The following is a 25203-nucleotide window of genomic DNA, read 5'->3' as shown; positions in this document are numbered from 1 at the left end:
TTAAGCCTCGGAGAGGATCAATAATGAATAGACCCTATTATTTAGTGCAATAGATGGAGAAAATCTGAATATTTTCTCTAATTTTTTTGGAAGTATGTATTATTATGCCACTATTGACACCAATATATATATATATACTGTATATACAGTAAAGACCAGATAAAAATTGCAGTGTAAAACACAGTGCTGTGGTTTCAGAAGGAGGCATATCAAAGCCAAAATATTGCAAACATCTTTTAAGAGTGCAAAGCCAAGCAGGAGAAAGGCGACCTTCTGGCTTTCCTTGGTGCCATGTCCTGTGCCTGTCTGCCCTCCCCAGCGTCCCTCCATCTCTGACCCAGCAGTGCCAGGCGCTGGGGTGGCCCTGCGGGGACTGTGGCTGTGTATGGGCCGGTGGTGAAATCCCACTGGGAGGTGGGAAGATGTGCAGGTTCAGCTTGAGACTGGCTGCAACCTAATCTGCTTTTAGTTTTCCTCATTTGCATCACCCTGAAACTGTGCCCTGCCTTGGGCCCTGAGAAAACACTCAGAGAGGGTCTGAGCTGCTGAATCCATCGGGTTTGTGCTGCATCATGAAAGATACGCACATGTGATCCTTCAAAACCAGGGAAAATACCTTTATCTTGCCTTGGTTTATGTTCAAAGGCCTCCCAGCACACAAACAAGCCAGTGGACACAACCAGCCAGAATGAAGCCCAAGGTTTGGGTTGTGTTGGGGACTCTGTATCCCTGGGGGTGTATTTTCACCTGTTTAAAACAGGATATATTTTCATAGGTTTCCCAGGTAAATGAATAGGAAGAAAACTTAGAAGTTTGAAATTGTTTATTGAAATTTTTTATTTGTTTAGATCAGCGATTTTGGCATAGAGAGGGGTGCAGCTCATACACTGAAATTATTATTTCAAATAATTTCAGTCAATTTCTTATCACAAATTAAATATTGACCACAATGAACACTTCAAATTTAAACTTTAGTGATAGAATCTCCACCCCTGTCCCTTTTTGACCCATGAAATCTTGATTATTTTGCTTCAGCTCTCACTGCTCTTTGCTGTTTATCTAGGGGCATTTTGTTTTGATTTCAGCCCTTGCACTGCATCACTTTCACCTGGAGTTTTAGATTCAGATGCATCTGTTTCTCAAAGGAAATCTTTCTGGAAAGCAGAAGTAGTTGTGCCTTTGATGAGGTTAATTTAGCTACTCAGTGCTTTAACTGTGTTTTTCTAATTATCTAGTGCCTTTGTTAGGAGCTCACGCCAAATCCTTGATTTGATGGGATTGCTCACCTCTGACACAGAATTAAAATATTCTGCATTGACTGCAGACTGCCCAGCATCATCTGATACCCTCACCTGGGGAGCTGTAGCTCCTAAAAATGCAATGGTGGTACTATATAAACAATCATTTAGAGGTCCCAATCGTGAGCATCCCTGTTTTTATCTGTGCCTCCAAGTGAAGGAGGTGTGTTTATGAAAAATGCATATTTTATAATATACCTTAGTTTGTGAGCATGCATATTGCTGCCTTACAATGTTGCTGCTTTTTTTGTGTGCCAGCCAAAATCTTGGTGGCTTCTTGGATCATCAATGATCATGTTATGCTTTGTTACAAAGGTAAAATGAAACCCCAGCTATAACTATCATATGAAAAAGTGTAGAAGAGGCAAAAAACTTTGATTTTAGTATAATTCCAGTTTAGCTGCTTTGATTGAGGTATTGTGGTTTATATTATTGACTAGTCTCAGGAAAGTCCCATTACAGATAAATGGGCACACATCTATTTTCATGTTGTCATATTCCTTTACGATTGTAGTTCTTGCAATCAGAGAATAAGATATTCTCCTGAAATCATGCTTCATAGATAATTTTACCTTTACATCCATCACGTTCTTTGCAGAGGGACAGAAAAGAAAATCTCTGCATCGCCTGTGTGTGTATCTGTTACAACTCAGTTATTCAGGGCAGAATTGACTTTGTGGTATACGTCCCATATACATATTTTGCATTTCAGGGCACTCATAAATATATCTCTTTGAAGTTGTTAATATCGTCAAATCTTACAGAATTCATACTGTTCCTTCAATAACCCTCTAACATGTTTACAGAGGATTTTAAGCATAACAGGAGATTATGCTCATACCTGATTAGAAGGGTCTTATTGACATTTAAAGCTCTGCTGTGATTATCCATTATTAAAACATCTGTTTATCATTAGGCAGGATAAATGTGAATATAAAGTATGAGTAGTAATTATAATTAGCAGTACAGAAGTGCATTGTCTGCACTTAACTTTTCCTGAGCTGCGTGGTCTTTGTGAGTGGGCTGGTACACTGCTGTATGTATAATGAGGAGATATACATATGGATACATTGAAATCTACATTTTATAGTATATAATAATGTACAATTATAAAATATCACATACATTTTATATATAAATGTGTGTATGTAGTTTTGTATATATAGTCTTATATAAATATGGTTGTATCTATATCTATAACTTGGGTTACTAGAGGGTACTTTCAGGGGAATGTGACTCGTAAGCCTCTGGTCCTGTGCTTCCATGAAGATTGCCAGCTACAGAGATTTGTTTTAACAGAACAATTTCTAGCAGGAATAAATGGATCTTCATTTTACTCGAGAGGTGCTAAATTATATTTGCCATTTACCTAAGTGCATTAAGAGACCATGTGAGAACATACTGGGCACGGGCCATGTAGCAGTGACTGGCTCTGGTCTTTGGGGATTGATATCAAATAGGATGCTGTGCTTTGTAAAGCATGTGGGAATCAGAGGAGAGTAAGTGTCCACCGCTTATCTGGCTTAGTGGTACCCCTGTGGACCTCAGAGACAGGTGGTATCTTTGCAGCTATATCTGAACCCACTGCAGGAAGGAAGATCCACTGAGTACCTTCGCTATCCACTGTGCACATGAAAAATAAGAGTTAGCTGGTTGCCATCTGTCACAGATTTAAGGCATAATGACATACAGCCTATAAATGCATCTGACAAGCCAAGGATGGGGACTCTGCCCTTTGGAGGCCATGCTCTTAAACACTCTGATGGACTCCGACACAAGTCTGGTCCCAGGTGCCAATCGGATGTGTCTGTTATGGACCAGCTGGCCTGGATTGAGACCGGGATGAAACCTTTTCATTTTTCAGAGCTACTTGTTTACCTAAGATGATGAATCTATTAAAACACATTGGGAAGCAGCAGCAGACAGAATTATTTAAAGGAAGGTCTTTCATAATTACATGACACAATAGAAAAAAAGAAGGTGAATTTATGTATTTGCTATCTTCCAAGCTTACTCAGCTAATGGTGTCAGCTTAGCAGTCATGCCTTCGCTATAAAGACTGTATGAAAGAAATATAGGTGAAAACTTTCATTGTACTCTAGAAGTTGGCTGTACTTTGGAGAAAGTGCTTTTAAGGAACAAGTAAGATGTGTTTATGGTACATGTTCATGATAGGACACTGCAATGCTGTTGGATATTTTGCTCCAAACAAAAGGATGTATAAACTCTTTATTTGTTTGTTATTTGTACATTCACTACATCTTTTTTTAAAAATACTTACTTATCAGTGTTTTTGCCAGTCATGACCAAGTTGCCTTTTCGCTTTGTGTGGTAATCATACATTACACTGAATGCAAACCATCCCGAAACAGCCAGGCAGGCTGAAATCCCCTACATTTTTTCACCTAGATAGAAGGCACCTACTTTACAAGGTATCTTTTCCTTCTTTCAGTTAATTTACTGGGATTTTGCTGAGATTTAGTGACTTCATATCAACCCTCATCATCCTTAGCCAGTACAGCAAGAGACCATCCTTTTCAGTGAATCCCCCAACATACCCTGTACAATGATACTAATTTTTTCTTAAGATAGAGCTCATCTAATAATCAATTAAACCCCCTATTTTGCAGAAGACAGTAAAACTCCAGAAAAATAGGAATGCCATTCATGTTAATTGTCTCTTCCACTTTGAAGAGAGTGAAAGACTAATTTTTTTTACAGAAATCCCTCATACTATAGTCATGTCTTTTTTTCCCATCAGTTTTATTATAATGCTAAAAATGCTTCTCAAAAATGAGTTTCTGTCTTGAAAATGAGAACAGGTTTTAAATTTTGTGGTGCATTCACTTAACTCTGCAGTGCAATTTGAGAAGAAAAATTTGAATTTGCACTTTGAGGGTTTTTCATCCTGCAGATGCAGTTAGGGATAAATACTTATTGAATGGGGTGTTTGTGAAGTAAAGGACCAGGAAATAAAAGCAAAGTAATTTCTTGGATTTTTATTGGTGGGAATATTGGTAAATATTTTGCTGAAAGTCATTTTGCTCATTTCTGTTTCCTGTAGTGAAATGGGATATGGGGTTGAAATATATTGCCATTACTCCATGAAAAAAATATCAGTACAAGTGCAGAGGTCTTTAGAGTAGTTTTGTTTAATTAAACTGTTTCTCTAAGGAGAAGCTCTATTATAAACTCCAAGCCACATCTGAGATGAAAACATGGACCACTTGGGGTTCTGCGCATCCAACTCACATGATCCTGGTTTCTTTGAGTATCTGTACTTTATGCAATGGTAATCTGTTATACCTGTCTTTACAATGGGACTTCACTTCTGAAGTATATGATGTAGCATATGGTGTGTAACATTGAAGTCTTGGAATATATCAGAGACCTGAAAACTAAAATTGGAAAAAAAAATTACTCAGACTTTCCAGAATTGGGAGTTGTTCAATTGTTAGGATATAACAGGAATTGGTTCTGGCAAATCTCTCAAGGTCAAGGAGAAATTTGTTATCTGCTTTGGGAGTTGGATGAAACCTTAATGAATTTTGCTGTCTCAGAAACAGGATAATGCACTAAAAAATCTCCCCAGATCACTCAGTGTCACAGGCAATCATATGTCCCAGGTTTCGATGAACTGACCCCCTATTTTTTGCTTGCTTTCAGCCTGCATTGATTTCTTCTCATCTCGCAGTTGCTTTTAGGTGATCTTTCCAAAAGCCCATGCACTACAGCTAAACCTGAGGATATTTCAGATCATTTCAGTGCATGCTTAGTCCATTTCCGGTGAATGAGTTTTATGTTACTATTTTGCAGTGTGTACCCATTTTCGTGCTTTCTCATGAATGAATTCATTCCTCTGCAGTTCACAAAAGGTTTTTCAAATTTTGACATTTTGCTAATTACATTTTCCCCTTGTCTTGTTTTTTCCAGCTCTCGTAAATGTGAAACTTTGGGCTATTGATCGGCAATGTTTTCAAACAATAATGATGAGGACAGGCCTCATCAAGCATACTGAGTATATGGAATTTTTAAAAAGGTATGACACTTGTTTACTTTATGAAAAAATACAGTGAAACTGCCGTCCTCATCTTTTGACTTTTTTTGTGAGTGCAGTATTTGATTTGTTTCCTTCTCATATCTTTTTTTTTTTTTTTTTTTTTTTTTAATTTGCTGTTTAACCATCCGTAAGCTGTATCCTCCACTTGAAAGGAAGGCGAGCCCCAGGGGGAGTCCTGCTGCAGCTTAGTTTCATTGCCGCTGTGAGTTACTCATTGGCAAAGAGTAACAAAGCCAGGTGTAAGAGAAGAAGCTTTAATATGAGTCATACTAAGTGTACCTTATTTAAAAAAACCCTACACCCTCCCCTGGGAAAAATCTGGTTTGTAAATTGTTGTAGAAAGAAGCAAGTCCATTCAAAGTGTGTTCTTGTGCTTCTAGAAGTAAAAGGCAAGTTTCTAGACAAGCAAAAACTTTAGGCTGCTGTAAAATGAAGGTTAAATGAGTAACAAGAAAGGCATAAAGCCAAGTCTCTTCACTCCTTAAATTTGACTCTCTCAAACTTTCCTTCAGTTTGCACTGCCAGATGCCATCTCAAACTTGAACATACCCTCCATTACCAAACCAGTGTCTAATTTCTCAGTGTGCCATAGCAGTGAGGACTGCGCTGTGTTTCATGTCAGCAAAATAATCCCAAATAGAAGCATAATGTCATGGAATTCCAGAGAAAAAAAATCACCCAGGTCAATGTGATGCTGTAAGTAATCCCATCGTTACTAAAATGTTACTACACCAGGCTTGTCCCAGATCAAAACATTCCCCGCTGCATCATTCCCCCCCGGGAACTGACAATGTTTTGCTGTGCAGAAGCAGTGCGAGGGGTAAAATCATATCCAAGAGAAGATTTCTTTTGATAGTGAGTGGGGATGTGATCAAAATCCTTCAGATTTGGCCTCCTTTTCACCTTTCTCTAGGGAAAAGCTTTACTCATTTTCTTTTTTATTTAGGGTGCAGCTGATTTTCAACATAGGGGAATGTTTTAGCAATTAATTGCTTAATTTCCAGAAGCTGCATCTTTTTTTCCAGAGAGAGGTTTTGGGGGAAAAGTGCTGTTGTCAGATCTAGAAGGTCTTAGTTTGCAAACTAATGACTTGAGTAATGATATACCTTCTTAAAAGCATGTTTTGGATGAAAAACTAATCCCATACAGCCATATCAGATGACAGGTGACGAGTCTCCCTAAAGCAGGCATACTAACTTTAGCCCTGCCATGTCATGTGCTTGATCTGCTTTTGTTTCTGACTTGCTTTTTTATGTGTTTTCAAACATAAGATTTCTGAAATTGGAAAAACATGTGCAGTACATTCACTTGGACATGTAGTAACATAAAATCAAGAAGTAGCTTGTATTCCTTCAACTTTAAATTAGTTTTTCTCCAGTTAGTATTGGAAGAGAAAAGGACTTAGAAAAACAATAAAAATTAATAATTATAATAATTACCATCATAATATAACTATTCTTTAATATATAATATATAAAAATATCTAGAGAAAGAATACAAGTCACAGAATCATAGAATTGTTTAGATTGGAAAAACATTTAAGATCATTGAGTCCAACCATTAACCCAGCACTGCCAAGTCCACCACTAAACCATGTCCCTAAGTGCCACATCTACACATCTTTTAAAAACGTCCAGGGATGGTGATTCCATCGCCTCCCTGGGCAGCCTGTTCCAGTGCTTGAAAACTTTTTTGGTGAAGAAATGTTTCCTAATACCCAACCTAAACCTCTCTGGCGCAACTTGAGGCTGTTTTCTCTTGTCCTGTCGCTTGTTAGCTGGGAGGAGAGACTGACCCCCACCTCGCTACAACCTCCTTTTTGTGTGTGTATATATGTAAACACACATGTATATATGTAAACACACACACACAAACTAAATCTCGGTGATGATGTTGGGGAGTCACAAAATTGGGCTGTCTCACAGGGTGTCCAGGCAAGGCTTTAGGGATAGGGCAGGGCACATGGAGCCAGGAAGGTGATCCCGTAGGACCGATACCCAGGGCACAAGTGCAGCTGTACCACAGCTCAGCCAGGATGACAGGTGAGGAATGAATCGAAGCTGGGGCACCATTAGCCACTTAGATCAGAGAGCAGAGACCTGCCCAACTCACTACACTTGTTCTTGACTGGGTTGACATCCCTCCTCCTCACTTCTCCTTGTGGCCTGGAGTTTCACCTGTGATGGTTTTCAGTCATGAATAAAAATAAAATAATGAAACAAATAATTGGCCAGGAAGCATGGCCTCTGATGTGACAAGATGTTTCTCTAGAGAGGACCAGGAGCTCCATGGAGATGTTCTGCTACTCAGAGATGACATGAAAGTGTAGGCATCAAAGTCTAGCTTTTTCCAGGTGTCTTAGTTTATGGTTATTAACAAGCAAACTCAGAAGAGGAAACAAAACCTGTTTCCATACTGAAAGGGTTTAAAAAATCATAAATTCACATGCTAACAAGCACTGGCCTTTCTTGTATGCTAGTGAATGAAACAAAAAAATAAAAGATCAGTTCTGGAGGCTGGAGCTTCTGGCTCTCTTTCAAAGCGGAAACTGTGCACACATTAAGCTCTTAAGCTGTGAGCTTTAATAGAGATTCTGTAGAAGATTGTCAAGATTAATATGGATGCAGGTTTCACAGAGCCTGCCCACCTTTAATTTTAAAGCAAAGTGTGAGGAAGAAACAGAGAAGTGTTTTCTCACACTGTGTCTGAGCTTCTTGGACACAGCCTATTACAGTGTATCGAGCCACATATTAATGCTCATTACAAAGGTCTAAGGCAAGCAAATGTTTTTCTTCTTTGAATCTTACAGTTTGAATTTAGGAAGAGATTTTTTTCCTATGCAGTGATTGTAGCATGGGGCAGAATAGCTATAGGAAGGTCATTACAAAATGGTATCTGCCCCATTGTGTCTCCCAGTTAGCTGGACTCTGTTCATGAATAGCTAGCTCAAGCTCAAATAAATTCGATTTATTACATTAAATGTTCATTTTTAAGGATGTTTTCATTCTAAATCTTTTTAAGGAAAAAAAGTTAAATCTTGAAAACAAGGAGTATATAAATTGTTAACCTTATTCTTTGGGTTTTTTTTCCCATTTTCTTTCATACATTAAGAAGTTAATAAAAATGATCTTGTTAAGAAATCAAATGGAATAGAATAAAAAAAGGTTTAAACAGTACTTGTTCAAAGAAAAGTCAGTGGGATTGGACAGCATTACCTTCTGCTGAAATTGGTCTAAAACCCTTTCTGTTCTTGTCATTAGTCACAATAACAAAATGGTCATCATCTTCAGTAACATATTTTCATGTATGAGCAAAATACAGTAGACATTAAGGTTTTGGGGGTGAAATAAGACTATTCATGTATTCTTGTTTATCTTGCTGAAAATAAGTGCAGTCTCATCACTGGTATTATTAGGGGGGCTCTTGCAGTCATTGTATGAAATACTACCCCACAACCAGTGTTGTGTTTTGTTGTTTTTCCACAGAAGGAACATACACACGTCAGCTACTTTCTCTTAGTTTCACCCATTTATGTCCAGAGTATGTATAGTCCAGTGCTTTCTTCTGAATGCCGTAAGGAAACCCTAAAAAGTACGTCCTGGTTAAGAAATCCAGGTCTGCCATCCCAATGGGTCCTGGGCCAGAAGGCTGTCTCCTGGTTTTCTCTAAGGAATAGTAGTGCATAGTTTTCTTGGGTTACAAAACTTGAGATAACTCTTTGGATTTACAGAAATCAACTGCAATAGACTGGAGCAGGGGTCCTCAAACTACAGCCCATGGGCTGGGTACGGCCTCCCAGGGTCCTCAATCCGGCCCCCAGTATTTACAGAACCCCCGCGCCAGGGGTTGGGGGGGAAACCAAGCAGCCGCAGATGACTGCCTGCCACTTCATCCGCGCGCCCGACCCCTGGTTAAAGAGTGTGAGGACCCCTGGACTGGGGTAAGGAGCAAGTGAACATCCTCTTTTTCATAGTATTTAGGAGGAACTGGTATGTATATCCCTTTCTGCTGCTTGTAAAGTCAGCAGCTGATCCTTGAAGTGATCAAAAGATGGCCTAATTCCCTAGCAGCACTTGCTTCAAGTAAGGGATCGAAAATCCAGACTATTTTTTGATCCCTGTGTATATACTGAATGAAAAATCATAGCAATGATTCCCTTTGAAACGCAGATTTTCAGTAGCTCGTTATGGGTTTAAATCAGTGCTCGATCAAGCTAGATTGTAGTGTAGCTAACAGTAAAACGTTAAAATATAACATTGTGCCGTACATTCAGTAACTCTTAATGGTATAGGGGTTTTTTTAGCATTTAGTTTTTACACAGCATTGTGCTTTCTGTATATCATGGAATATATTTGCCCTTATGCAAGCAAGAAAGAGCAACAGTGGAGGTTACAGCTATGCCAGAATCAACTGTACATCTCACTGTAATTTTCACTGTAACAACATTAGAATGATTTCCTTCTCAAGCCTGTACTAAAATAATTCCATTTAAGCAAGTCAGAATATTTCAGTTAAGGAAACAGCTATTTATAAAATAAATTTGTCCAGGAAATAAAAGATGGAAAAAAGCCTTTGGCAAGTATTATAATTACCTGCTAAATCCTAAAAGTTTAAAGACAAGAATGCCTTGGAAAAGTAAATATTGTATTTATTTACACCATCTTCCTAGATGTTCCAAAAGGAGAGACCTCATATTCTGGTCCACCATATAATCTCTGCTTCATCCAAGACCCTGGAACAGATCAGGATAACAAAAGATGAATACTTTGTGTTACCTCAGAGGCAGGATTTAGCTTTAGAAGTGGAAACTTAAAGGAAGTTCGCACATACACACAATCTTGAATCTTATAAATATTCAGTGGTGCTAATAGAAACAAAATTAAAGGATCTTGTTAGCCCAAGCTTTTGACTTAATGTTAATGTCAAAAACTTTCATCTGGCTGAGGAAATGCCCTACCGTTTTGTCATAGTGCTTTGGCTTGATCTTGAGTCTCATTGACAGGTTTATCCTACTCCAAATTGGCTTAACTGGGAAGTTGTGATCTGGGCAGACATGGCAGAAGTGAGCTGGTTACGTCTAAGAAATGGGAGTTTATGCACTCTCTGCTTTTCTGCATAGGGAACTAGGCTGGTAAAGTTTTTTGTCTGTAGCCGTGTATTTAATTGTGCCAAAAGGTACTGAAACTGGTCACTGTGAGTACCATGATGATTTTAGAGAGAAGGTTTTGCGTTTTCTGCAAGTTGTTTGTCAGTGAGAGGAAAGCAGATACAAAAATGTGTGAAACTTCATTAAATGACTGTGTCTTTGAAAGATTGCTTGCGTTTCTGCATTAAAACTTTCCCAAAGTGCATCTTAGGGTGAAATTGTACTGGATAGAAGTGGGAGAGAAATAAGGAGAGTGAGGCAAAGGGAGGAGGGACTTTGGAAAAAAGAGTTAGAGATGGATGATGAGTTGGTGAAGTATGTATGTTAAGATTGTTTCAGCTGACTAAATCTGCAAAACAGGTTTTGGCTTAAAACAACTTTTGTGGAGCACTGGAATGTAGACAAAGTGAACGGAGGGGATAGCAGAGTAAGAGGAAAAGGGAAATTAGGAGGCAAATAAATGCATCCATTCTTAATACAAAGCTAAATATAAGAACAGATCTACTGGTTCAGACCAGGAGCCCATCTAAACTGACATCCTTTTCATCCCAAGATGTTCCTCAAAGCCAAAACAGAGAGGTCCATCCCCACTAGGATGAGTGTCCAGTCCAACACTTTGAAAGCCAAGAGCATCATCTTGAAGGGTGTTCACAGCCACAAGATCTGGTCATTGCTCACCTTTTAGGCTGTCCGAAGTTTTAAAGGCAGTCCAAGGAGTGTCCCCGGGGGTGAACAAGCTGGGCTGTTATGTCCTGATCAGGTTCTGTCTTACCTCAGAGGCACCCAAGAATTTTGCCAAGTTACCCTGCTTTTGTGTTCACTGTTGCTGTCCAAGCTGAGGAGCACCAGACCAAGCATGCAGTCCACAAACCCTGCGATTGATACGGTGACAAAAAGGCTTATGTCCAGATTATGATCTTCTGTATGGAGCCAGGAAGGCTGGAAACATTGAAATAGCATCTCCCAAGAGCTGTAGATGAGATAAGGCTATAAAGAAATCAGGAGTTAAGCCCAGGAAGAAGGGAGGGGTAGGGAGAAGGTGTTTTTTTCTGATTTGAACGGTAATAGATTAATTTCCCCAAGTCAAGTCTGTTTTGTCTGTGATGGTAGTTGCTGAGTGATCTCCCTGTCCTTGTCTCAACCCACAAGCCTTTCGCTGTATTTTCTCTCCTCTGTCCAGTTGAGGAGGGGAGTGATAGAGCAGCTTTGGCTGGGCATCTAGCAGTCAGCCAGGATCAAACAACCACACCTGGAAACAATGGGGATTCTTTCAGGGCAGATGTCCACCTAGTTCAGGGGTCCTCAAACTTTTTAAACAGGGGGCTGGTGTGCGGATGCAGTGGCAGGCAGCCATCTGCGGCTGCTTGGTTTCCCCCCCAACCCCTGGCGGGGGGGTCTGTAAATACCAGGGGCCGGATTGAGGACCCTGGGAGGCCGTACCCGGCCCGCGGGCCGTAGTTTGAGGACCCCTGACCTAGTTCATTCTTAGCTGAGGTCTACAGCTACCTTGAGTCCACATCGAGGATTAAAATTATCCTTTTTTCATAATAGTGAACAAAAGGATAGGCAAGACGCACTATGAAGCAGGCAGAAAATCAGCTCAATTAGTGTAGGAGGGTTTGATGGTGTTGCAGGACTCCTCTCTGATCCTCAAAATGAAGAATGAATTCATAATTATATGCAATAAATAAATTTAAAAAAATCCATATGCTGTCCCTTTCAATTGTTCTGTTGGGTTTTCTTAAGATGTGGTGGAAGTACAGCTTAGCCCATGAATCTCTGAAGGTCATGTTAAACTCACTGTGCCGTGAGGGGCTACACGGAGTTACACCTGGAGCTTTAGTGGGGAAGGCTGAGGTGATTTGAGAGGGTTTGCAAGACTGAAAGTTTAGTCTTCTAAAGTCTGGTTAGATAAATCATGTGTCAATTCTTCTACATTTTGCTTAGATAACGTGTTACAACTAGCGTTGGGGAAAAATGACATTTTAGAAAGCCATTCATTACAGCTACTAGTTTTGTGTTTCTCACCTTGGATTTCTCACTGTTAATGACAAACAGGAGTGCACAGAGAGCTATGTCCTGGTCTGTAATTCATGCAAACTGGTGCAAATTTGTGCGTGTGTCAACAGGGTGCAGCTAATGGGCTGCTAAGGATCACCGAGCTCCCCCAGGTAAAAGCAAGAGGGAGCAACAGCAGGTTGGAGATGGGCTGTCAGCTGAGGTGGATGCACTGGGAAAGAGTGTTAGTGAGTTACCACAGCAGGGGAGGTTGGCAGCAGCCTCTGGGATGTAAACTGGAGAGTAAATAAGATGTCAGGAAGCAAACTAGGAGTAGCCTAAAGGTAGAAAGAAGGGAAATGCTGTTTGTGTTTCCTTGGGCAGGTGTGGGAATGTTTCAGGGGTGGCTTTATGTGAGAAGCTGAGCCTGAGGCTGCAGACGGTGAAGATACCCAGGGCGCCCACAGGAGCTCTCAGGAGGTCCTTGCACCTCCCAGGTTCATGCATAAAGTATGAAGACAGCCTGCAATGCAGGTTGTGTGGTATTTGAGTAATTTTAGTAGCTCTGCGTGGAAAAAAAACTGTTTCAGCTTTGGAAATTGCACAAAATCTTGTCTGTCTGGTCTGTTTGGGTTTTACCACGTTGTTTTAAATTCAGTTTGTGCTGGGGACACTGGAGGATATCTGGAAGGAAGTTTCTGTTTGCAGGCGGCTGAGCGTGAGGAGGTGTTTTCACCGTGCCATGGAGCACAGGCAGGCACTGAAGCAGAACTGAGATGATGCACTATGGTATCAAACTGTCAATTTTCTTCTGTCATGTAACAAGAAAAATAGTCTTTCTCATCTTCCAGTGGAGAGAAGGCCGGGTTAAGAATTTTTTTGAAGTACGTTTTGTAATGAATTGTTTCAGTAGCCACTATCTGGCCTCTGTAATCCCTTGTGAATGCTATTAATGCATAAGAAGGGGCTGGGGCAGATATTTTTTAAGTAATAGAGGTTTACTATTGACCAAGCTTATTTTAATCTGAGAAGAATCTTTATTGGAGGCAGTGCACCACAAGGAAAAAGGAGAAGTGAAAAGCAGGCAAAAGGCTCATGTTCCTGTTGATTCAGACCATGAGGAAGGGAGAAGAATAATTGCTTTTTGTTTGGTTGAGTTTTTGGTGGTTTTTTGGTTTTTTCACACGGGAGCATTTCAATCAAGACAGTTGCAGTAACCCGATTAAGTGCATCAAGGGAGTTGAAGACAGCAGCCCCCTGGACTGCCTTGAAGATAGCATTGGTCTTGGTGTCAGCTGTATTTGAAATGCGGATTAATACAAATGGGAATAAGTCTGTATCTCATTTTAATGTCATTGAATCTTGGACTCGTAAAATGGTTTGGGTTGGAAGGGACCTTAAAGATCGTTTAGTTCAATGGGCAGGGACACCTTCCACTAAACCAGGTTGCTCAGAGCCCCATCCAGCCTGGCCTTGAACGCTTCCAGGGATGGGGCATCCACAGCTTCTCTGGGCAACCTGTGCCAGTGTCACATCACCCTCACAGTGAAGAAATTCTTCTGCCTAATTCTACCCTCTTTGCACAGACATATTCCTTTGTACACGGAAGGGGGAATCTCAGTGAGTCTCGATGGGGCGTGCTGTGATTTTGCTTTTGCTACTGCTGCTGATCTGAAATTTGACAGTAAATAATTTAACCATGGCAGGTGACAGACACTGACTTTGCTCCTAATGTCCATCTGTGGGGCAATTTAGGGCTTTGCAGAAACGATTGATTGATACATCTAGTGGGAAACAGCCAGTTGCTGGGACCAGAGGGTGCAGAAATGGAAACCACAGTCTGTGTGATGGAGGCCACAGGTGGTAGCAGTAATAAGACATCTGCAGATGGTGAGGTTTGTGAGGCATTTGACTTCTCCCCCCCTTTTTTTTTTTCCTTCAACTCAGAGTTTTCTTGGTGAGGTAAAATCTAATTTTCTGGTAGGATTACTGTGCTACTTTAGATAATGTCTTTACATTTCAAAGGAGAACAAAGCTACATATGTCCTTTTTGCCCCCATAGTGAGTCTGTCAGTAAGGAAAAACACCTTCAAAGGTGCACTCATGATCTCAATAGGCACAAGCTCTTACTTTGGTTTAAATCACTGCCTTCTCCTCTTAGGTTACTCTATTGTAGCGGTTCCAAGTCAACATTGTCCAAGTAAAACATGTTCTCCAGATCCTTGCATGGCCATTTGGGCTCTTCAGGCTAATTTTCATAGCAAAGAAAGAGAATTCTTTCATAGCTACAGGTTAAAAGGTAAAACAATGAAGCTTTGTAACCTTGCATAGAAAGGAGGAAGGAAGGAACATGCATAAAGACTTACTGCCACAAGGGTAAAACACAGCAAAAGAATTCAGCTTTCCTGCCGTCTAAGTTGGAAGAGAGAATTTTATTATTCTTTTTAATAAGCAGGAAAACCCAAGAAGCAGCTGAAAACTAAAGAAATTCCATGATTCAGATTAGTCAAAATACCCTTATCTGTTATATGGCGAGCCTCACAAAGCAGATGCTCACAGGAAGACCGCAGTATGGCCTGTCTCATTCTTTAGTTTAAGAAAAAAAATAATTCAAAACACTGTCCAACAGCAGCTCCAACATGGTTTTATTGTGGTTTTCCCAGAGGTAAATGCAAGGATGGGCTATGCTTCTCTTTTGTAAAACTTGCTGAAGATAACCAGCCTAGAGTCCCCTGGAGGCAAAGGGTGTCAGTGTCTGCGGTGAAGGCAAAAACCCAAAGTCAAGCCAGAATAAGGCCACAACTATCAATGAATTAATCTGTTCTGTGCTGTTAGTTAACAGAAGATCTTTTCTTGGTGATGCTTTGCACATGTTCTTGCAGGGTTTTGTGAAGGCTAGAGCTCTAGGGAGTCTTGTGTTTCTGGAGTGGTTTAGCTCCCTGCTTCAGTATAGCTGCTGATTAATGGAGAAGGCAAGGTGCTGTCAAGAATTAAATCTTGGACTTTTTCTCTTGGTTGTTAGCCTTTAAAAATAATGGTGTTTGGTTTTACATTTCATTTTTAATTTCCAGATCTCCCCCCCCTCCCCCCTTTTTTAGGGTCAATGCTGTCTTCTTCATTTGTCATCAGTTATTCTTCCCTTGATGAGAATCACATTTTGCTTTTCAATACCTGTAGAATGTGTCCTCAGGCACAGATCAATCAACAGGGTGTAATTACTGGTAAACCAATTGTTAGCGTGGCTTTGTACTGATACAAATGGGACCCGAATCTGATCCTCTGTTGTTGCAGTCATGCTTTAGAGCCATCAGGGAAGGTTATATCCAACATCCTCCCTGTTTGGAGAAAGAAAACTCTTGTTGGTAATATTGCATCAGGTCAAAACCAATCCTGGCTCACTGCATGCCTGTTAGCTGCTGTCATGATTGAAGGACTTTCTGAGCTGCAGAGAAACCAGGCTGAGAAACACCTTACATGTTTCTGATTTCTGTAGCAGCAAAGAAATCAAGTTCTTCACAGCTCGATGCAGAACATTAGGCACAACTGGAGATCTGTTAATGTGTGCAGGCTTGTTTGAAATAATTCATCCTTACCAAATTAACATTTGGTATTGTAATATTATGTGGATGTTTGTGGCTGTATATACCAAGAAGATTGTTTTGCATTGCGTGCTAAAATGTAGTGAGGAGCAGACTGATTAAGATTAGGGTTTTATACTGCAAATATTAAAGTAGATGAAATTATTAAAAATTATGATTATTTTATTCTGATCACATTATAGCCTAACTTTAAAATTTAGGACTCTGGAAAGGTAGCATGATCTCTGAGTCAAGATCTGTGGCAGGTGGCTTCATTGGGGTTTCCCTTACAAGAGATGAGCTGAGGAGGCAGCCCAGAATAACCAGGAAAGACTTGTTAGGTTTTTATTTTGCAGAAGCTATATGGCAGGGGTCCTCAAACTACGGGTACAGCCCCCCAGGGTCCTCAATCCGGCCCCTGGTATTTACAGAACCTCCCGCACCCCCCCTGCCGCTGGGGGCTGGGGGGGGAACCAAGCAGCCGCAGATGGCTGCCTGCCACTTCATCCACACGCCGGCCCCCAGTTTAAAAAGTCTGAGGACCGCTGCTATATGGTGATAATCTCTCGGCCTTTGATCTATCAACTATTTAAAATGCCTAGGTTAGTCATTCACACACTAGCTGTGGCAAAATAGAGTTGAACAGTGATGCCTGGTGTTAAAATATTAAAGATGGATAGATTGCAATGAATTACAGAAGATGAGACATTTTGGAGGGTTTTCAGAGTGTGGTTTATGCTTTGTGATTATGTTTTCTTTCAAGATGACCAATGATGAGCAGCAACTGTGACTTGTAGTGGATGAATTGAGTAGAGAGACATTCTGCAGAGCTGTAGAGAGATTGGAATAGGCATTCTCTGATCTTGTAAAATAGAAGATATCCCTGATAGCATCGTGGGAACTAGAAGGTAGCCCTGATACCTGACCAGTTCAGTAGCATGCAGGTGAAGCAGCGTAGGGTGGCAGTTCAGCCCAGCCTGAACCAAAACCTCTTGTGGGCTCCCAGAGATACTCAGCTGTCCAAGGAAGCCTTTATCCAGGCAGAATACAATAGTCTTTACTCTTTCATTTATAAAACAATACCAACACAGTTTACTGGCAAGGTAGAAGATAGGAAGGGGTGTGATGCTTGTCCCTTTTATGGTCACAGATGTTCTCGATTCGTTATGCTGCCTGTGTGCCCACACATGACATCACTCATTGTTTGACCAGGGTGGCTGAATTGGTGGGCCAAGTGTCCAGAGCTCTCATCTGAAGAGGTCAAAGCCCTTCAGCTCCTTTTAAGTGTTCACTGTCAGATTATTAATCTGTTAATCGATGGGTTGGAATCAAGTGAAAGCACAAACACATCAGATTTAGGAGAAGGTATTGCATCTGGCTGGATGTCTCAGCAAGGTAGAGTCACCTTGATGGGTGAAAAACAAAGACAATATCATAGGTTTGAAGATCGAGGTCTATTTCTTAACGTTCTTTTTCAAGGGTGTTTCCCATGACCCATTTAACTCTCTTCCCTCATGGGCCCACAAGCCAGTTTTAGAGTCTTTGTTTAGTGTGCAGCCATTTGATAGTCACAGACATTTCAGAGCTCATCCTTGTGTCTGACATTTCTCATAAAAAAACATTTATCCACCTATCCAACATGTTATCGCACCAGACAGTCCCTACTCTTGTGTCTATTTTCATGCTCAAATTACAAATAGATACCTACCAAAGCATCTGACACTCTCCTGTCCTGAAAGGAATCATTCAGTGATGCACAGGAGGATTTTGGCAGTGTCAGGTGTCTGCTTTAAAACATTTTGCTTTTTGACCAGGTAAAGTGAGACTGGCATTCTCAGTGGCAGCCACTTCAAAACTTTTTATACACTGGTACAAATGCAGTTGTAGGCTTCCAAACTTCACTTCCTTTTGCTCAGCCAGTAATCACAGACTAACACGTCAGCTCCTATACGAAAGGAGGATTGTTACCTTTATTATTATTATTTTTCAAATGAGTGAGTAACCTGAGCATTTCTACCACAGGCTACAGACTGTTAGCTTCTGTACCTTTTTTTCCCCCTCTAAGAAGAAATGTCTGAATTTCACTGCAATGTGTTTGACCACATATAGAAACCCTCTGCTTCTTAGAAGACTTGGGAGTAAATAATATTTTTGTGTGCCTTAAATTGTTTAACAAATTTTCAATTACAATTAATTAAGCATGTTCATCTACAAAGAGGAGTACATGTATTTGCCCAAATGAGGCAGCTTTGTAGGTTCTTGCATGGGGCTGAACCGTCTATCAACCTGCACCCTAAAATTGGGCTGTAAGTAGCACCCTTGATGTTCTTTGTTAGTTATTCTGTCTGCAACGTGGCTTCCAGAAATCAGTATCCCTTTTATTTCTTTTTCTCTTTTGGTCCAAAGTGATAGTTACATAGACAGTGGGCCAATCATGTTAAATGTGTTTTTCACCAATGGTGTTTTATTAACTGTGAAAGTCCATGGCAGAGAAACACTCTTGCCAGTGCTGGTATGCAAGTGTTGGGTCTGACCGGGGTCAATCATGCCTTTGGGTTATGTTTGCAGGTACTTTTTCTCCTTACAAAACTGGAAAGCTATCTGAGGTCTCTGGTGAAAACAAAACTTTTAGAGAGTTAGTAATGGAGTTCAATTTGCTTATCCATGTGCAAATTGAAATGCTTAAAATACGTGCAGTGTTAGGGAGAGAAAGTAGTAGAAAAAGTGCTTTTTTTTCCACAGCTGGTGGAAAAGTTTGAGTACAGACTAATTGCTAGAAAGATATCTTAGGCTTCATGTTTGAAAACTCTGTATCCAAACTGTCTTTTGATCCTAATGAAAAATCTGAGTTTGCCTGCTCATACACAATGCTAAGCAAAGCATTTCGGCAAACCATTTATTTGGTGAAAAATGCAGCTTTAGGGCTGAATAATTTGTTGATGGAGTATTTCAGAAATAATGAAAGAATTTTCTGCTCTCTCAGTGGTGGATTCCTTGTGTGATGAAATGACTATTAGGACAAGGGGATGTCATTTGTTGTGGGTTTAGAAAGGCTTTTTACACTTTGCCTGCAGCATTGTCATTTGAAAGCTGAGGACTAATGGGCTGGATGCATGGAACGGTTAGATGGGAAGAAAGTTGGCAGGACTGTCAGGCTTGGAGAGAGGTAATTAATGGCTTTGATATTTAGCTGGTGCTGGTGAAAAGCAGAGTATGGTGGGGGTATACAGGGGCAGATACTCCATGTCTCCATTGACAGCCGGGATGGTGGGACAGTCATCTTCAGCAAATGTGCATCCAGAGAAAAATTAGGGGAAAGGGGCTGTCGATGCCAAGACAAAGAGTGCACCTTCATTTGAAAGGGACCTTGAGAAATTTGTCTGTTGGGTCAAAATCAACCTTATGAATCTCAACAGGGAGAAAAAGGTAGAGGTTTTGTTCCTGAGGTGGAATAGCTCCGTGCATCGACAGAGGCTGGCAACTGCCTGCCTGTACTGAAGGTCTATAGAAAAGGACCTGGACCATAAAGTGGGGGCCAAGTTGAGTAGGAGCACAACATACTGCCATCATGAACAGTCCTTTAGGAAGAGCATGGCTGGCAGGTCATCAAGGTAAGCATTCAGTCCCTCTATTCAGTGCTGGAGAGGCCAACCTGGAGCAATGTTTCCCACTACTGCAGGGGCAGTTTCAAAGGTATGGAATCAAACTCTTCTTGGTACTGGCAAGTAAACCAAGGGGCAGCGGCCATGAGTTGAGGTTTGGGAGGCTTGGGCTGGACAAGAAAGCAAAATCCTTTCCTGGAAAGGTAGTGCAGGTCAGGACAGGTCACCGAAGAGGTGGGAGGGATCTCTGTCCTCAAGAGGAGTGCACATCAAAGTGTGTGTTTTGAGGGTACTGTTGTGGAAGGTTTCAGGAAGAATCTCATGGGCCAGTTTTGGATTTGTGGTACATCTCTGTGTTTTGGTGTCATGGTTGGACAAGCAGTAGGCACTAGGCAGAGTGGAATTAAATGCAGTTGGGCAGCAACTGAACAGTGAACCAACGTGGAGCTGGTACAGGATGAGGGGGAAAGCCACAGAGGAGAGTGATGGCAGATGACCAACATGTGTATGCTGGTTACTCAGACCTCTTAAATAAAAACTGCCACTTTCTTAACAGGAATTGTACCCATCACCTTTTTTTTGCTCTCTAGTAGACTCTTGGTGTATAGCGTTTTTGCATCACCTTGCTGTCTTTCTTTTTCAATCTCATTTTTTTATTGCAATGAGCATTTCTAAATACCATTGGCTTCAAAGTAGTGGCATGTGTTTCCTATGACTTCACATTTCAAATAAAGTCTGTAAATATGAACTGTACTTTAAGAATTGACTGTTAAATAAATATAGCTGGGACTTTGCAATCAGTAGCCTTGATGGGGAAAAAATGGGGACTTGTATATGCCTGAGAGGTTAAAAACTTGATTTTTTTTATTTCAAGTTTACCTATTTATCAAGGCAAAATACCACAGCAAGAACTAATACTTCACATGATGACCACCACATACAAGAAAAATAGGTCAGGGAGGATCAGCTTCATTTCCATGGCAACTGCTTAATCCCTAGTGGAAAAGACTAACTTGATGCCTAAGTGCTGTTTCTTTACATTAGTTTCATTCCTGGGTCTTAAATAGGCTTATTTTTACAATGACCTGATGGGCATTGAAATTACAATAAACAGCAGTTACTTTTCCAATAGCCTGTGTATACTTTGACATCGTATTTTAGACTCTCTTACATATTTCTGCGCACTCAAGGTTGTGGTTTGTCAACGCACAAGCATTCAGCTGGAGGGTGCATGGGGACTTCCTCCTCCTGGCTATGGTGACACCACTGCAGCTTGGTGGGAATGTTGAGCTCTAGATATTTGTAGCCATCCTGACTTAAGGACTGTGAGATTTGTTGGGTGGTTTTTTCCCTATTCAGAAGTCCAGCTCCAATGTTAAAACTACATGACGAGATGGGAAACATTGAAGTCTTAACTGATGCACCTGTGAAGGTCACATTGGCAACAGGGCAGATAGTAAATATTTACTGTTTGATGGCTGTGTCTCAGCCGACTGTGTCCCTTGTAGCTGGTCCCTGAATTCATGCCCATGCTTACACCATTCCCAAACCCTCAAAGTCCTGCCTCAGGTTTGAGTGGAGATGGAAGGCTGCTGATGACATCGAGATTTGGTTTGAAATGTTCAGGCAGGAGTTACAATGTCAGTAAGTAGTCAGCAGTGCAGAGTCCACTTTCTTATGAAGGATTCATTGTTTAAATTTGCCGTGAAGCTGTTTAGTATTTACTAAGTGGTTTTGCAGTGCAAAGACCCAGCATTTTGCACAAGGCTTTAGACATGATGAAAACAGCCTCTGTCATTGCTGCTTTCTCCTGGCATCAGTTTTAGTACTGTTTAGTAACGTGGTGCTGGTTAAAATCATGCTTCAGGCTCCATTATAAAGGATGCTTTAGAAACACAGATCTAAAACAGATTGTCTGGTCTGAAAGCTGTGTGGCCTGAATCAGAGCACTGGAAGTTAAATTGTCGAGGCTGAGGAAGAGAGGAAAACTTGGGATAACTGGAGCTAACGCCTCATAAATTGGTGCTTAGCTGGTGCCAGTTCTTTTAAGAAATAAGTGGTCAAGGGAGAGCTGGAATATCAGCAACACCTTTCTCTGCTAGCCACAACCTCCCTCTGATGGGGTCAGTGGCAAAAGTCAAAGAAAAGTTTTCTTCTTCACATTATCTAATTGGCATTTATTTTCTGTAAGTGGGGAAGATCCAATACAGATTCATAAGTGGAGGCATTTTTGGTAACTGTTACTTAAATACATGTAGACAGATTATGAAAAACTGGTTTTTCTCTCTGCTGGAACAGGCTGGCTCGTACTTTGGAAGAGAACCATGATGAAAAAAAAAAACCCATATGGTTTTGTAAGCAAACTTGCATATCAAAGGCTTTAGCCTTCATTTCACTTTTCCTTGTATGTCTGACAATCATCGCATTGCCCAGCTAACTCAGCTGTGGATGAGAAACAGACTGATGGAAAAGTGGAAATTGATGTGCAACTTGCCCCTGGTACATTTTTTTTTCCCCCCAGGCAATTTGGTAAACCTTTGCAAAAGTGTATTTCAACAAGAACAGAGATTTCTTCAAGATTCTGATTAGCTGTCACTTCAGTTAACTCTTAATAAACACAACCCCCTTCAGATGTACATGTTTGAATGAAGATCATGTAATCATGTTTTGCTGATTGGAAATCCTGTGGGGATTAATACGTGTTGAAGTCTATGTTTGTTCAAACAAAAAAGAAATAGCATGCACTGGCTCTTAGGAGCTTTGAAATGAAATGTATTATTAGTTCCTCTGTAAATTGGAACCATACATATGGGAGCATAAAACACATGAAATGGTCTAGATATTTCTAAAAGGATGATTTTAATCTTCATTAGTAATCTGGATGAAACAGCTGCTGACTGCAAATAAACTGTGTTGGTGAATACTAAACAAATCGTATTGAGATGAAGAATAGGGACAGGGTCTTCGAATTCGTCTTGTCACAATGCATAACTTGGGAGCACATCTTGTACACTGAACTGTATTACAAGAGTTTAAAGGCCAGATTAAGTAAAGAACTGGGCACACTTCCAGACGAATAGCTCATTAAACTCCAGCCCTCTGCTGGGTTGTCTGCTTGGAAGCGTGCAATGAGGCACCCTTTGATACTCTTTGACAAGGAATAGCACATGTCATTTTGGCCTTGACACTACAAAAAGATGCTGTAGCTTCTGCTAGAGATGGGAAAGCATGCTATGTTGGAGGTGAAGCCTCAGCGTAGGAAGAGGCTGCTGGTTTGCTATTTGGGTGCAATCAGAGGTGTGAGTGAAATATTGTGATAATATTGTGTTATATTCATGGCATAATAACAGCGATTTGTAAGGAAGAGTTATCTTTCTGTGTTTAGATTGTACCTCTACAAAATGTGCAGGATGAAGGATGCTTAAATGTGGTAGACTAATGCAAACCATTTGTGTCTAGCCACTTCTATATATTGCAATACTGTACTTACTTGTCTTGCATGCCTACAGCTTGGCAAGTTCATCAATAGCTAATTTGGCAGGTAAAAGAAGAACATTGGCTTTAACAAATATTTGAAATAAATCTTAAGAAGGTGGTTTAGGGAGCGTTTACTTTTTTTTCGCTCATTATGGTAGGTTCTGCTCCTCCTCTTGATACCCAGACAAAACCCCTATAACCACCCATGAACGCTGATGGACCTAGGAGTGAAGGGAGTATGTCAGAAACTTCCTGAATTAATTTTTTCTATCACTGAGTTTAACTTCCACTGCTTTTAGTTATGTAGTACCTCTTAATTTGTTATCACTGGGGATATTGCTGTGCTGCAATAGCAGTGGATTTCTGAGTTTCACCCAGCAGACTGAGAGCAGTGTGAGATTACCATGGTGGTCTGGACAAAGGTTGTAGAGCATCGTGATGGTGGTGGCTCATAACACTTGTCCTGCTACCTGGCCAGCTGCTGGGGATATTTACTGTATCTCTTAGTGATTTACATGGTTCCAGACATTGCACCTGTCCTCTGCATGCATCTCTCTCTCTGTCCTGTAACTTGGAACAAGGTGAGAAATATAATGAGGTGATGGGTTTTATTCTTCTCTTTAAATAACCACGGTATGAAATTGGACATTGATCTTCAAAGACATGGAAGAAGTGTTTGCGATGTCTTTTGGCATGAACCAGTAGCCTTTACAAGGAAGAAGCTCGCTCCAAGGGGAATGTTTTGAAGGTGGCATTCATGTCTCTACTATTGTTTCTGCCCAAGTTTGCACTGTTCTGAGTATTTGAGTTATTTTTAGTTTATGATCGTCAAGTGGAGCTTTTTGGATGGGCAGTCGCATACAGGCATGCAGAAGTCTGCAGTCTTGGATGCAGACTACATCCACTGGTGTCCAAAACCTGCTGAAGAAGCATGGGGAGCTGAGAAGTCAAACAGATTAGACAGCAGTGGGCTCTGATGTGCCAGAAGTGTTCACAGTTGCAAGAGAAACACCATGTTGGTGTTGGTTTGAACATTGTGGTCCGTTGTTATGGGGGTGGTATATTGTGATTATGTGAGAATAGGAAGGTTATTTGCACATTCAAATGTGAAGATGCTTTTCCAACAGCAAAACACTTTGAATAGGATAAGTTCTTGGTTTTGTTGTGGCATGCTTGAAGGTTAGAAAAGGCTCTGTGCGTGCCGTTCTCCAAGCACATCTTCATTCATCTCTCTGAGTCAAGTGCATAAATTTTTACCTGGTAATTGTTGTGTTTTGTATTAGCAAAGTAAAAGAAAGATTAAGTACAAAGCTTTTAATGTGATTAGAAATAGCTGTTTAGATGTGTATCTCATTATTTGTAATTGTCTTGAGACTTGGCAATCTGCCTTATACATACAAATAGTCATTTCCCTTCAGAATGGTTTAACAAGCTGAAGTATGAAGATGTAGAAAGTATCGATCTAAAGATAGTCAGGTATAATTAGCAGACAATAAATTGTTACAGAAAGTAGCCACTGGCATTTACAACAGTATACCTCATTCAGAAGCTTTTGTTCAGTGTGAAATCCTGCCAAATAAAATTAACTTATTTGATCACTAAATTCCCACATATTATAGGTTTGGTAAATCGATTGTTTTGTCTTCCTTGCCCCTAATTCACAGTGTCTCTCTTTGTGTCACGGTATGTGTGAAATTATTCTCTAAGTGATGTGAGCCAATTTTCTGATGAATTGCTCTATACGTTTGCAAGGCTGGGCATGCCTGAGGTTAGGGGATTTTGGTTCATGAGCTCAACAGAAAAAAGAAGTCTTTTAATGAACTACATTTTCTCTTTTACTGAATTGAAAGTGTTAAATTAATGTTGATTTGAAGAAAACAAAAGAATCTGGCTCCTATTTGAGAGCTTCCAACGGAAGTAAAACTGAGAATGAGTGTAGGAGCTTTCATCAAACTGGAGAGCAGCAGAGGACTGCTCTTCCTTTGATCTGCTTTGAGCCAAAAAATACAGACTTATATCTGGTAGTTCAAGACCAGGTTCTTTT

At 40.6% G+C, this 25203-nt stretch overlaps 1 protein-coding gene across 2 annotated transcripts in view; it reads left to right on the top strand.

The window, feature by feature from the left end:
• PRKG1 (protein kinase cGMP-dependent 1) overlaps nucleotides 1-25203 on the top strand; it is a 509003-nt gene that overhangs the window by 308586 nt on the left and 175214 nt on the right. For both annotated transcript variants that reach the window (XM_037400740.1, XM_037400739.1), the window contains exon 4: nucleotides 5232-5337. In XM_037400740.1, coding sequence (XP_037256637.1) covers nucleotides 5232-5337 — 106 coding nt within the window. The remainder of the gene's footprint in view (nucleotides 1-5231; nucleotides 5338-25203) is intronic.

Source organism: Falco rusticolus, chromosome 9, assembly GCF_015220075.1.
Source record: "Falco rusticolus isolate bFalRus1 chromosome 9, bFalRus1.pri, whole genome shotgun sequence".
NCBI lineage: Eukaryota > Metazoa > Chordata > Aves > Falconiformes > Falconidae > Falco > Falco rusticolus.
The sequence above is the reverse complement of the archived record's forward strand: the minus strand, read 5'-3'. Positions and strand labels throughout refer to the sequence as shown.